Source organism: Carcharhinus amblyrhynchos, chromosome 28 (assembly GCF_965287045.1).
Source record: "Carcharhinus amblyrhynchos chromosome 28, sCarAmb.v2.hapA, whole genome shotgun sequence".
NCBI lineage: Eukaryota > Metazoa > Chordata > Chondrichthyes > Carcharhiniformes > Carcharhinidae > Carcharhinus > Carcharhinus amblyrhynchos.
Genome location: NC_137351.1, coordinates 3,000,597 through 3,015,941, shown reverse-complemented (window position 1 = coordinate 3,015,941; position 15,345 = coordinate 3,000,597). Strand labels below are relative to the sequence as shown.

General features: G+C 42.8%; 1 protein-coding gene across 1 annotated transcript in view; it reads right to left on the bottom strand.

The window, feature by feature from the left end:
• LOC145359464 (dipeptidyl peptidase 8-like) overlaps positions 1-15,345 on the bottom strand; it is a 45,978-nt gene that overhangs the window by 22,185 nt on the left and 8,448 nt on the right. The window contains exons 4-11 of the mRNA XM_080214023.1: positions 15,118-15,291; positions 11,960-12,128; positions 8,330-8,440; positions 6,366-6,494; positions 3,959-4,020; positions 3,773-3,873; positions 3,053-3,230; positions 2,006-2,165 (exon numbers count right to left, since the gene is read on the bottom strand). Coding sequence (XP_080070149.1) covers positions 2,006-2,165; positions 3,053-3,230; positions 3,773-3,873; positions 3,959-4,020; positions 6,366-6,494; positions 8,330-8,440; positions 11,960-12,128; positions 15,118-15,291 — 1,084 coding nt within the window. The remainder of the gene's footprint in view (positions 1-2,005; positions 2,166-3,052; positions 3,231-3,772; positions 3,874-3,958; positions 4,021-6,365; positions 6,495-8,329; positions 8,441-11,959; positions 12,129-15,117; positions 15,292-15,345) is intronic.

Sequence of the window (15,345 nt, the reverse complement as noted above, 5' to 3'; positions counted from 1 at the left end):
AATATGCAAACTCCACACAGACAGTGACCCAAGCCGGGAATTGAACCCTGGTCCTGGAGCTGAGAGACAGCAGTGCTAACCACTGTGCCACCATGCCGCCGTACCTTGATATACATCAGAAGGTTTAAGCAACGATTTAAATTACATTAAGACCTGGGTTTCTACAATGTCTTGTAGAAAAAGCCCAGATTACTTGAGTTGGTCAGGGGTTTATTTTGCAAATCAAGGAAACATCATCACCTCCAAATAACACACCACCCTATTTCAGACATTTGTTTCAAATGTTCCACTACTTAATACCAATGTGGGGACATCATCACCACAACAGGCTCTAGGACAACCATTTTCTCTGGGAAATGCAGCTGAGCAGAAAAGGTAGCTTTGCTAATTTCACACACTTCCCAAAATCAAAGGAGATTAAGGTAGATCAGGCAGTTCACATGACAAGGCACATTTCATCTTGGCTACAACTAAAGCTATTTTGTTCCCTGTGTAAATAAATACATGGACTAATGACATCTGATGGCTACATGCATTGTACAAATTAACCCTTTGTAATTATCTTGAGGCAGTTAATTATCAACCACGCGAGGAGTTAAACCTGGCAAAAATGGAAATGATCTATTCAGCTGTAACTTTTTCAGATTAATTTTACTGAGAGATGAATTATGATGCCTAGCCATCTGCGAAGGAGTGCTGAGAAAACATACATTACCGATGGAGGAATAATACCAGGGACACGCTACTGCAGAGTTTGCCAATTTGAGCTGCTTGCAATCTCTGATTTGAATCATCCCATCAATGATGGCCAATCTTAACAGCACTGTATCTACACCACATGGACTGCAGCGGATCAAGAAGGCAGCTCTCAGCACCACCTCTTCAAGAGCGATTAGGGATGGGCAACAAATACTGGACTTGCCAGCGATGCCCAGATCACATTAAATAATTTTTTAAAAAGTCCTGCCTTCAGCTGCCTGGGCCCTAAATTCTAGAATTCACTGCCTAAACATTTCCACCTATCTCTCCCGCCTCCTTTAAGACACTCCTCCCAAGCTAACTCTTTGACCAAGGTTTTGGGTACCTGTCCTAATAGCTCCTTTGTGACACATTCTGTTTGATAACACCCCTCTGAAGAGTCTGAGGATGTTTTACTATGATAAAGGCACTATATAAATGTAAGGTGATGCTGTTGATGCAATAACACAGGGGCACCAACAGATAGAGGGAGTGACGTAATCACAACGGTTGCAGGGAATAATTATTCTCCAGACAGAGTTTGTTAGCCTTTATGTAGCAGCCTCAACGTAGAAGAAAAAAACCTGTTGGACACTCAGGGTTAATTAATCTCAAAGAACAGCTCCTATCTAACTAGTGCAACAATATAACAATGTACAGGACCAGACAAAACTACTGAGGTGCATCTGACCAATCCTGAAATTTGAAGTGTCCTAAACCTCTCTGCCTCTCATTTACCTCAATATCTTTCTATACCAAATATTTATCAATTGAATTTGAAATATATTTTCTAAACACTCACTCCCAAATTCCATACAAAAGGGGTGCCTCCAATCACATAACGAGATTTTACAACCTCACTCGTCCCAAAAACGTAAAATCCTGCCCGAGGTCATCAGACCTTCCCATTGGCCGCCCCTCGCCTGCTCTGATTCCCATGGTGTGTGGGCAGTAACATCCCGGTCACATTCTCCAAATAATAGAAATTTTAACTGGTCAGATACTCTGGGTGGAATTTTATGGCCTTGCTCGAGCGAGATTGGAAACTCCTGTCCAAGGTCAAACGGACATTTCCATTGTCCACCCCTCGCCCGTTCCAATTCCATGGCGGGCAGCAGGACAGTAGAATTCTGGCGTTTATCTTCGGTGAAATAAACAAACACCACAGGTCTTGACAAATTGCCAGCACATTGATTCTTTCGCAGTTTCTTTAACTGAAACTCAAATCAGTTTTAAGAAAGGCTCATGTTTTCTTCAATGTCTTTACCTGGAGAGGGGTAGCTCCCACTGGACCGTTTATACTTGCACTCCTCCAACACTGTTGTAATTTTGTAAAGGTGTCTGAAGCCAGTTTTGCACTCAGAGGCAAAAATAAACTGAATCTCATCCATCTTCACCTGAGGAAATATGTGAAGTATATCGTGCACCTACAAAAAAAAGACGTGCATTTATGCAGACTTTGCATGACCACTAACTGTCTCTTTACAGCCAATGAAGTATTTTTTAAGTGTTAGTCACTGTTGTAATGAATGAAACGTGGCAGCCAATTTGTGCACAGCAAACTCCCACAAACAATGATAACAGCAGCACGGTGGCACAGTGGTTAGCACCGCTGCCTCATAGTACCAGGGACCTGGGTTTGATTCCCAGCTTGAGTCACTGTCTGTGTGGAGTTTGCACATTCTCCCTGTGTCTGTGTGGGTTTCCTCCGGGCGCTCCAGTTTCTGAAATACGTACTGGTTAGGTGCATTGGTCCAAACAGGCACCGGAATGTGGCGACTAGGGGAATTTCACAAACTTCATTGCAGTGTTAATATATGCCTTACTTGTGATTAATAATAAATTAACTTTAACTTTAATGACCAGGTATCTTTTTTTTTGGTGTTGATCAAGGGATTACTCCCAGCTCTTCGTCAAAATATGGAATCGTTTGCCTCCATCTGAGGGGACAGAGGGGGACTCGATTTAACATCTCACCTGAAAAATGGCATTTCCAGCAGTGCAGTACAGAGGAAGTGCTGCATTGCAGTGTTGGCCTCAATTTTTGTGCCAAAGCTCTGGAGTGGAACTTGAGCCCAACACCTTGTGACTGAGAATCACAGAATCCCTATAGTGCAGGAGGCCATTTGGCCCATCCAATGGCCTCAGAAGCAAGAGCTGAGCCAGAGCTGACAAGGAAGAAGTTTTATTTTGAATCACTCATCAGCATTTTTTCCACAATGTGAAGAAGTTAGCCTTACAATGAATCTATTACTCACAATATTGGTGAGGATAGTGGCTAGTTTATAAACCGAGGGAGGTGGATGCTACATACGTTTATCCAAACATCTGTTGTTTCCTCATATATAATCAATGGTGTTACACTATCAAGCACAGATTCCACGAGTTTCTGATGTTCCACTGGATCATCCACTACTGGGATAAACAAAGCAGGAGGAATCAGGACAATCTGGAGCCTTGTCTGAGGTCGATCCAACAGGATGGCCCACGCACTGTGAGAAAATCAATATTTTGTAGATTCAGATACATTGGCAATATTTCTTTTTACTTACACAAGTGAAATATATGCAGAAACAAAATGTTATGCTGAAGGATTGAATTGGGTGAATTTCCTCAGAACTCCAAAACTTTTGCCTAAAAGTGAACATGCTTAAAATTGTCAAGTGAAATTTTATCCTCAAGGTTCAGTTATCTGTCCCCCACAAGACCTTACAGGTATGGATCTAATGTCTGAAGATATTCATCCAATAATAATATGCTTACTGTTCAAAAACATGTCTGCCAAATGCTTATTGCTATTAATTATTCATTAACCTTAAATTATTATTTCATTATCCAGATATTACACGAATAATGAGTTAAATTTCAGCCGCTAGTATCAGAGGGCATGGGTTTTATACAGCTGCAATTACTGAATATCTAGATGAAACAATTTGAGCTCTAACGGGGCTATGTTTCTCAGCTTTCCCTCTTACGCTTATAATCGTAGACTGAAAAGCAGAAAAACCCTTCAAGGCACCGGTAACATACGCACTATTTTCCTTCTCGCGTCCATCCAACCCGTGCAATGTACTCTGTTCCACTAAAAATAATCTCAAATGGCTGGACCAATTCCTTGTCAATGACACTCGCAATCTAAAGAGGAGAGATAATGGCACCATTGATATTGTCATTAGAAACTTAGCGTATTTGAGATTTGGTGACTATTAAAGGTGCTCACCCTTCCATTAGCACTTATTGTTACTTCAGACATCTTGAAAGTGATCTTTGGATTTAGAGTCCCTGCAATATTGAAACAAAATTATGAAATGCAAGCAGTTTGGGTAAATTCAGAAATCAATAATAATTAAAGTACAGAAATACATCTTCTCTACCTTATGTATTAATTAATCTCAAAGGGAGAAAATGGTTAATAAAAATTGATTACATTCATATTAGATATGCTTTCATGAAATGACTCTATCTCCATTTGGACTCTGTGAACTTTTGTATTTGGATAAACATCAGCATCCCTGACCCCAAATCTGATATCCACACATTTGCAATTGATTTAAGAGTGGCATCAAGATAGCTAGCGTTTACACAATATTGGTACAGTTAATAAATAGTCATGAAACCCACATCTTGAGGGGTTAATGAATGTATTGCTGTGACCTGGCTATGAGAAACACAAAGAGACTGTGCACTTTATAATTGTACTGCATTCCTGCTGTGAGCGGATGTGGTAGGACATAGTTGCTCTTCTGAGCAACTATGTCCTGCCGAGTATGAACTGTATCTGTCCTTCAGCTGTACCTCAGTGGCTCAGTCTGAGAATTACAGGGGTCTATGTTTATGGCAGCAGTAACATGGGTCACTGAAACCAGGGCCATTGCTGGAATGATTAGCGTGCTCAAGGTGATGTGAGGAGTAGCACAAAAGCAGTAGCCTGGAGAAAGATTGGGTAGCAGCAAAACACTTTTAACAAGGAGACCAGGGCTAAAACTGCAGTTATACTTGGGCTCCTCCTGAAGGTAAAATCTTCAATTCTTTTCTGGGCGTTCTGGAGACGATTAGTAACAGTGGGTGTGAATATTCTAAGCCCCGGTGGCATTAATTATGCAGTCGGGTTTCTCCACATCTTGTGTAGCCGGGTGGGTTAGAGGGTGTGCACCTTGCTGTCATATCCAGGTGCCATTTTTAAAAGGTGCCTGGACATCCTCACTGTCTTTACAAACCAGGGAGATGTCTGGAGGGGGAGGTGATGGTCTAGCACCAAAGTTTAATGATGCCACTCTATGTGTCCTCCTAAACCACGTGGAGGTCTGAAGGGAATGCACTCTAATCGGCTGATGAGAGGAAGAGGCTGAGCAGGCAACCAACCCTGCTGTAAGTGCCCAGGTTGTCCAGCACAGGTCAGCCATACAATACCACAAAAGTGGCCTCATCCACTCTGGCAGGTTAAGAGCGAGCTCCAGCTGCTTACACCAACCAAAATGAGACCAATGTGTAAGGGTACACAGGCCTCAGTGGCAACAATAAAGCCTTGCCTCAGATGCCCGCTACATTATGCAGTTTTCAAATCCCTCCAGAGCCTCAGCCCTCCCTCTCTCCTCCAGTCCTACAACCCTCTCTAAGTTCCCCCAGATTTTAATCACTCAAGCATTGATGGTCGTCCAATCAACTGCTTAGGCCCAAAGCTCTGGAATCCCCTCCCTAAATCTCTCCTCTGCTCTACTTTCCTCCCCTCCTTGAAGTGCATCTTAAATCCAATCTATCTGATCAAGCGCTGGGTTATTGTGTTGTCTCATTATGTGGCTCAGTGTCAAAGTCTTCTTTAAGAATGCTCTTGTGAAGTGACTTTGGACATTTTACTCTGTTAAAGATGCTATGAAAATGCAAGTTCTTGTTGTTTTATGCAATTTGTTATATACTAATTATTATCCACACTGTGATAGAGTGACCATTTTGTCTCCCTCACCCTTTCGTATAGAGAGATCAAGAGATCACCTTCCAAACATCCAACCACTACCACCTAGGACAAGAGCAGCGGATATCTGGGAACACCCCTAACTGGAGGTTCCCCTCTAATTCACTCACCATCCTGATTTGAAAATTTATCACCATTCTTTTACCGTCGCTGGAAAATCATAAGATTCATAAGAACTAGGAATAGGAATTGGCAATCCAGCCCCTCAAGCCTGCTCCATCATTTAATGTGATCATGGCTGATCTCATCTTGGCCTCAACTCCACTTTGCAGACTGTATAAATCCTGGAATTCCTGTCCTAAAAGCACTGTGGGTGTACTACATATCAGGGACTGTAGCAGTTCAAGAAGGCACTCACCACCTTTCTAAGGGGGTGCATTCCCAACCTGACATGGATGCTTTCCATTGCCACCTGAAGTGCCTTTGCCAGATTCCTGATGGCACCTTGCCCTACATCAGTACCTCCATTTTGTGATTGAGATAATACACTGTATTTTGTCATGTTTTACTTAACTGCGGTTAACACATAACTGCACGATTGTGACTGCAGTACTGCATTCCTTTTTCAGGTACGCAAACCTCATTTTGGAGACATCATCAGGGAGATCACAAAGTGCTTAAATAATGTAAAGCGTACATAAAGAAAGAGACCCCTTACCCGTTCGTGGGTACCTATATGAATCACACCTTCGTGTTTCAAGCATGGGTGAAGTTACATGGATGATTTCCACATTTGACTCATCATTCTCTTCATAAAGTATCCTGAAAATCCTTCCTCCATCTGAAGCTGGGAAAGAATTTCAATTTCAATATCAATGGAACAGTCATCAACGTTAAACTCATTATGTCTGAGTTTATGCTTCATTATTTGTAGGGATGTTTGAAAAAAAAAGTTTTTAAAAGTTTTTTTTAAACTTTTTTTTAACGAAGATTTAACTTCTTTGATGTAGTTTCCAAATTCATAAACAGATTAAATAAGTTCCAGCAAACCCCAGTTGTGGATTTTAAAGGGCGAGTTTGGATTCCGGTTCTTAGTTTGAAATTCCATAAATCTGCCCATCTTATCTGCAAAGGCATAACTAATTATGTATCATCATTCATATGTTCAATTTTCTTTCAGTAACAATGCAAGTACTTGGATATTATTGCTCATTTTAGAATCTTGCCACTTTCTTACACAAAGAAACAACAAAGCTAATCACTATCAGCAACCAAAGACAAGGTTTATGTTCGGAGAACTCATTATCATGGCATGTGGTCAACCCGTTGGATTGTTTTATAACAGAATCCAACTCCTTGCCAATGTGAAATATAGGCGCCAAGGACAGGATTTTCCACTTCCCACCAGAGGTCAGCAGACAGTTGCATGGTCCACCTCCCCGCCCACTATGATTCCCGTGATGGGCGGGATGGGAAAATGCATCCCCCCCTCCAAACCTCAAAAATGCTGTCAGATAAGGTGGAAATGTGTCGTTTTCAAATCCCTCCAGAGCCTCAGCCCTCCCTCTTTCCTCCAGTCCTACAAGCTTTTCTACGTTCCACCTGATTTTAATCACTCCACCACTGGTGGTTGTGCCTTCAACTGCCTAGGCCGGAAGCCCTGGAACCCCCTCCTTAAATCCCACCTCTGCTCTATTTTTCTCTCATCCTGAAATGCATCTTAAATCCAGTCTGTCTGACCGAGTGCTGGGCTATTCTGCTATCCCATTATGTGGCTCAGTACAAAAGTCTGCTAGACAAGAGAACATAACGCGGCCAGCTGGTAATCACTGATAAACTAGACACCGTTAATGTCTAACATCAATTTGATAATGCTCATGTGACAAGATTTGAGTCATTTTACTCTGTTAAAAATGCTATGAAAATGCAAGTTCCTGTTGTTTTATGCAATTTGTTATATGCAAATTATTAATCATCCAGAATGGACTGTTAATTAACATGGAGCAGCACAGTGGTCAACATTGCTGCCTCACAGTGCCAGGGACCCAGGTTCAATTCTGGCCTTAGGTCACTGTCTGTGTGGAGTTTGCACATTCTACCCATGTCTACATGGGTTTCCTCCAGGTGCTCCGATTTCTCCCACAGTCCAAAGATGTGTGAATTAGTGTCAGGGGGATAAGATTATTTGGGGTTATGGGGATGGGACTGCTATCGGTGCAGGCTCAATGGGCCAAATGGCCTCCTTTTACACTATGATAATACTACGATGTGATAATGCATCTTAACAGAAGATGCTTAAATTGCCCCAAATATTTACTAATATAATTGTTTCAATCCTTCAGGATCTCTATTAGTGATGACAGATCTCCATAACCTTGTTCAAGTGGCCAGTTTGCTAGACAGGGAGCACAACCCTGGTGACAACCTGATACTGTTTCTATCTAACATCATTTTCTAGTAGCACTGGATTGCAACCAGGAATGGGAACCCTGACTAACTTTGTCCTCTCCCAAATCATAAATTTCCTACTTGAGATCAATTAGCAACACAGATTGTGAATTCAATCCAAAATCTACCTGATCATGAGTGGCCTTGAAACACACTGGCTAGTGGAAAGTGACTGACTCTAATATAATTTAATTCCAGCGTAATCCCATGCGTTCACTTAATGAATGTACTTACTGTCTTCAGCCACAGGACACCACCAATACCCTGTGTACCGGTCAAACTCTTCCTGGAGTACAAAGCTGGAGATGCCCGCAGATTTGGGATCATCCTCTAAGTTGGGCAAACCTTATTGATAAAAGTTGAAGAAAGCATCAAAATGCAGAAATTTGTTTAAAACTGCAAATTTGAAACAAAACTCATGTCATCCTATCCTTTTTCTCCACATACTAATCCAAAAGACGTGCTGGTTAGGTGCACTGGCCATGCTAAATTCTGCCTCAGTGTATCCGACCAGACACCAGAGTATGGAACTAGGGGATTTTCACACTAACTTCATTGCAGTGTTAATGTAAGCCTATTGGTGACACTAATAAATAAACATTAAAAACTTGATAACATTTCCTGTCAGTTCATCAAAGATCAATCCATCTTCTACGTAGTAATACAAGAACTTATATTTATCAAACTCAAAAATTGAGGCGATTTATTCCTGATTAAAGATTTCTATTTTTGATTTGGAATTGGCTTATTGCTATTGCAGTTTTGACAAACTTTGGATGTGAAATGGTTTTGTAAAGGCTACAAACAATATTCAACAGGTCAGAAGTGGCTTATGCATAATCCTGACAATTTGTACTTCTTTCTGGGAATTTTGAAGTATGATTCTTTCCTTTTTTCTGCTTTATACATTCCCATGCTTTGTACTCTTTTTCCTCGTCAGGCCATGTTGCCGTCTGTTCAGCTTATTAGGCATTATCCGTTAAGAACTCATGGTTAGACAGGATTAGACAGGATAGATTCAGAAAGAATATTCCCAATTGTGGGTAAGTCCAGAACTAGGGGTCATAGTTTGAAGATAAGGGGTAAACCTTTTAGAACTGAGGCGAGGAGAAATTTCTTCACTCAGAGGGCGGTGAATGTGTGGAATTCACTACCACAGGATGTAGTTGAGGTCAAAACATTGTCTGATTTCAAGAAGAAATTAGATATAGCTCTTGGGCCTAAAGGGATCAAGGGATATGGGAGGAAGGGGGGATCAGGTTATTGAATTTGATGATCAGCCATGATCAAAATGGATGGCGGAGCATGCCAAATGGCCTAATCCTGCTTCTAGTTTCTATGATTAATACTGACATGAGTTACCAGTGCCTCTCAACCCCATCATCGTCAAACCTCACTTCATCCTGATATTGGACTTTGTCTCAAATTCCTTCCCTTCCTGCTCGCCTTTTTCGAGAGGCTAATAGGAGTTTGAATTTGTGAAAAAATTTACTAGACCTACTGCAATTTTCAAACCACTGACCTTGGACCACTGAAGTTCTCCTGGGGGTCATCAGATTGTCTGTCAGTTAGTCCTTATTTAGTACCACATTATTTCACTAATTGAATAGTAAGGAGGAGTTTGTATCGATTCTTCAGTGAGGAAGTTAAGAAATGTCAGTATTAAACCAAAAAATATTGAAACAAACAAAAAATATTGAGAACCATTGATGTGAATCAATGATTCGATGGGTGGCACAGTGGTTAGCACTGCTGCCTCTCAGCGCCAGGGACCCGAGTTCAATTCCAACCTTGGGTGACTGTGTGGAGTTGGTACATTCTCCCTGTGTCTGTGTGGGTTTCCTCCAGGTACCTCCCACAGTCCTAAAACATGTGGATTAGATTGATTGGCCATGCTAAATTGTCCATTAGTGTCAGGAGGGTACTAGCTAGGGTGAAGATGTGTGGTTACAGGTTACGGGGATGTTTCTTGATTTTCAGAAGGCGTTTGATAAGGTGCCTCACAAGAGGTTATTACAGAAGGTCAGGGGGCATGGAGTTGGGGGTAGGGTGTTAGCGTGGATAGGGGATTGGCTGTCAAATAGGAGGCAGAGAGTGGGGGTCAATGGGTGCTATTCGGATTGGCGGTCGGTGGCTAGTGGAGTGCCCCAGGGGTCAGTGCTGGTGCCTCAGCTATTCACCATTTATATAGATGATCTGGAGGAGGGAACCGAGTGTATGGTGTCGAAATTTGCTGATGACACCAAGATTGGTGGAACGGCAAATTGTGCGGAGGGTGTGGAAAGTCTGCAGAAGGATCTAGATAGGCTGGGCGAATGGGCCAGGAACTGGCAAATGGAATTTAATGTTGGCAAGTGTGAAGTTGTCCACTTTGGTAGGAATAATGGTAGGAAGGACTATTACTTACATGGCAAAAAACTGCAGCATGCGACGGTGCAGAGGGACCTCAGGGTCCTTGTGCATGAGTCGCAAAAACCCAGCCTGCAGGTGCAGCAGGTGGTCAGGAAGGCGAATGGGATGCTGGCCTTCATAGCGAGGGGGATTGAATATAAAAGTAGGGAGGTCTTGCTGCAACTGTACAGGGCACTGGTGAGGCCGCAGCTGGAGTACTGTGTGCAGTTTTGGTCGCCGCACTTACGCAAGGATATTTTGGCCTTGGAGGGAGTGCAGAGGAGGTTTACTAGGCTGATACTGGAGTTGAGGGGTTTGAACTATGAGGAGAGGCTGAATAAACTAGGCTTGTACACGTTAGAGTTTAGAAAAATGAGGGGAGATCTCATTGAGACATATAAGATGATGAATGGGATGGATAGGGTAGAGGTGGAGAGACTCTTCCCGCTTAGAAAGGACAGTAGGACTAGAGGGCACAGCCTCAAGATAAAGGGGGGGGCGGTTTAGAATGGAGTTGAGGAGGAACTTCTTCACTCAAAGGGTGGTGAATCTCTGGAATTCTCTGCCCATGGAAGTGGTGGAGGCTGCCTCGCTAAATATATTTAAGACGCGGGTTGATGGGTTTTTGATAAGACAGGGGATTAAGGGTTATGGGGAGCGGGCGGGAAAGTGGAACTGAGACACGACATATCAGCCATGATCTTATTGAATGGCGGGGCAGGCTCAAAGGGCTAGATGGCCTACTCCTGCTCCTATTTCTTATGTTCTTATAGGGCATGGGTGGGATTGTGGGCCAAATGGCTTCCTTCTGCACTGTATCATAAACTGTTAACAAACCTCATTCACAAGGAAAGAGGGCATGGGTGTGTTTGTCTGCTGCTGTTGTCCAGGATTGCGTACAAAATCACAGAAAACCTCCCCTTTCTTGTCCCCGCACAGCACTTAACTTCTGTTGTTCTTGACATCATACAATTAGCGCACATTCCATTTCTTACCGAGGATAGAAGGCTATCGTTGGCTGATTTCAGTGGCTATAAAGTGTTTTAGGACTTCCTAAGCACGTGACAGGTGCTATACCAATACACATCTTTCTTTTGCCAAGCCAAATTCCATCTATCACTGTGTGTAAGAGTGGTATCAGAACAGATCCCATAAGTCGCTGGTATTCCAAGGGCGACTGGAACAGATCTCAGAACACAGTGGATACAGGAGCCAAAAGAGAAAGTGCGGAAAATCTCAGCAGGTCTGGCAGCATCTGTAAAGAGAGAAAAGAATTGACATAGCTCAGCTTTGACAAAGAGTCATCTGGACTCAAAACGTCAGTTTGTTTCTCTCCTTACAGATGCTACCAGACCTGCTGAGATTTTCCAGGGTTTTCTTTTGGTTTCAGATTCCAGCATCCGCAGTAATTTGCTTTTACACTGTGGATACAGGTTTAGATTAATGTAGCATTTCTGTCGGACTCATCAGTACCTTTATGTGCAAACGTGAGTCGTCTTTCTTCGCCTGTTTCAATGTTGGAAATCCACAAGTCATTGCTGTGAATGAATGAGATCCAAGATGGATCGGCAGGGCAAATTTTGGGATCCATCCTGATGTTGGGACAACTGGTTTTCACTGGTGAAGGATTTAATGGTTCATTCTGTAAAGTAAAAGGTATTTAATCATCTCTATTTATTACTGTGTCATCTCACAACTTTGAAATAATTTTGATTCTCTTTGGGAGGATAGGCTGTTCAACTTGCGGAAAATAGAAAGTTTCCTCCTTACTGCAATGGATTGTTTTATCCATTTCTTAATGGAAAAATCTTCTTTATTGGCAGTCACAAGTTATTCCGGGTCAAGCTTTCATCTAATCTTTCAACTAAAATTCTAACAGGGCTGGACAGACTGGATGCAGGATGTTGTTTCCTCTGGCTCGGAGGATCAAGAAAAAAGAGACACAGTCTCAGGATATGGGGTAGGCCATTTAGGACTGAGATGAGGAGGAACTTCTTCACTCAGAAGATGGTGGACCTATGGAATTTCTACCACAGAAGGGTCTGGAGGCCAAGTCACTGAATATATTTAAGAAGGAAATAGATATCTAGACTTTAAAGGTGTCAAGGGGTATGCGGAAGGTGCAGTCATATGGCGTTGAGATAAAGGATCAGCCATGATTGTACTGAATGGAGGAACAGGCTTGAAGGGCCAAATGGTTTACACTTCTATTTTCTATGTTTTGATCAATGGCGACATGAGCAAAATGCTAATGTTACTGAACACATAATCCAGAGGACTAGACTAATGCTTCCACAAGATGAGTTCAATTAATAAATATGGACTGAAAAGCCAGTCTCACTAACAATGATCATGAAACTATGAAGCTAATGGATTGTCATGAAAACCAATCTGGTTCACTAAAGTCCTGCAGGGGAAAAAATCTGCCAGCTTTACCCAGGGTCTGGCCTACTTGTGACTCCAGACCCACATAATGGAGTTGATTCTTAACCAAGGGTGGGCAACCAGTGGCCCACAGCGAGTATGTGGCCCATCATGGTTCTGACTGCAGCCCAATGACTAAATGACTATTTCACACACACATTGTATTGGCATTGCACTACTAGCTCACACCAGTATCACTGTGCTACTCCATGCTGGGATCACACTGCGAGCTCACACCTGGATCACACTGCGAGCTCACACCTGGATCACACTGCTAGCTCACGCCAGGATCGTGCTGCTGGCTCACACAGAAACTAGATTATCAGACAAGATGATTTTGGCGCTAAGCCATGGAGCTGGGTGACCAGGAAGGCAACACCACAGAGCGAGCCAACTATGTTACAGTCTTTACACAGAATTAAAGAACAAGGTGCAAAGAGAAGTACAGCACAGGGTAGGCCCTTTGGCCCTCCAGGCCTATGCCATAAGTAAACTAAAAAAAAACTTCTGCCCTTACTCGGTCCCTGTCCCTTTACTCCCTTCCTATTCATGTACCCATCACCTCCTTTGGCAGCACATTCCAGGCACCCACCACTTACTGTGTGAAAAACTTCCCCTGCACATCTCCCTTAAACTTTCCTCCCTCTCACCTTGAACCTGTGTCCCCTTGTAATTGACACTTCCACCCTGGGAAAAAGCCTCTGACTAGTCACCCTGTCAATGCCTCTCATAATTTTGTAGACCTCAGTCAGGTCTCCCCCTCAGCCTCTGTCTTTTCAATGAAAACAATCCTAGTTTATTCAACCTCTCCTAATAGCCCACACCCTCGAGATCAGGCAACATCCTGGTGAACCTTCTTTGCATTCTTTCCAAAGCTTTGATCTCTTTCTGGTAGTGTGGTGACCATAACTGCATATAATACTCCAGTGGGATGGCACAGTGGTTAGCACAGGGACCTCACAGTGCCGGGGCCTGGGCTCAATTCCCGGCTTGGGTCACTGTCCATGTGGAATCTGTACGTTCTCCCTGTGTCTGTGTGGGTTTCCTCCAAATGCTCTGGTTTCCTCCCACAGTTCGAAAGACACACTGGTAAGGTGGATTAGCCATGCTAAATTCTCCCTCAGTGTACCTGAACTGGTGCCAGAGTGTGGCAACTAGGGGATTTTCACAGTAACTTCATTGCTGTGTTAATCTTAGCCTACCTGTGACTAATAACTTTAAATACAGCCTAACCAAGGTTTTATATAGCTGCAATGTGATTTGTCAGTTCTTGCACTTTTGTATCTCCTGACGGATGAAGGCAAGCGTGCCATATACCTTCTTAATCACCTTGGCCACCTGTGTTGCCACATTTAGAGAACTGTGGACCTGCACGCCCAGTTCCCTCTGTATGTTACCTTACCAGTATGTCCTAAGGGGTGTGCCATTTACAATATAATTCAAGCCTAAATTTGAAGCTTCAAAATGCATCACCTCACGTTTGTCCAGATTCTGTGCCCAAATCTCCAATCTATCTATATCCTGCTGTGTCCTCTCACAATCCCGGCACTATCAGCAATTCACCAATCTCGTGTCACCTGCAAATTTACTAATCATATCACCCATGTTTTCCTCCAGTTCATTTACAAATACTACAAACAACAGAGATCCCAACACTGACCCTTGCAGAACACTATTAGCTACAAATCTCCGTTCTGAAAAACACCCTTCCACTGGTAATCTTTATCTTCTATGACCAAGGCATTCTGTATCCATCTAGCCAGCCCATCCTGAGTCCCATGTGATTTTAGCTTTTGTACCAGTCTGCCACGTGGGACTTTGTCAAACACCTTAGTAAAGTCAATAAAAACTACACCCGGAGCCCTTCCCTCATCAATTATCTCTGTCACCTCTTCAAAATCTCAATCAAGTTGGTGAGACATGACCTTCCCCATAAAAAACCATGCTGCCTGTCACTAACTAGTCCATATTCTTTCAAGTGTGCATGTATCCAGTCCCTCAGGATCATCTCCAAAAGCTTCCCCACCAGACGTCAGGCTCACCAGCCTATAATTTCCTGGATTATGTCTTCTTTGCTTCTTAAAGGTACTAAAAAGGTCCACAAAGGAGGTATCTGGTCTCTCATTCAAACAACACTAGCACACGGATATGAAAGAGGACAAAAGTAAGTCAAATTTGTAGAGGTGGAAATAAACAGTTGGACTCACAGTAAAACCTGCGTTACCACCGTCCACTGTGAAATAGATGTTGTTGCTCGCCTGGAACAGAAACATTCCGCTTTCTCTGTGGAAATCGTAGGATGCAATTCCAATCGTTCCGATTCTCTTCCTTTCCCGCAACAGTTCTTCTTCACGACAGTAAATTCCGTAGTCAGGAACGGACTGGGACATCAATATGAAAAGTCATTTGGTTTATCTACATTTAGCAGTCAGTGA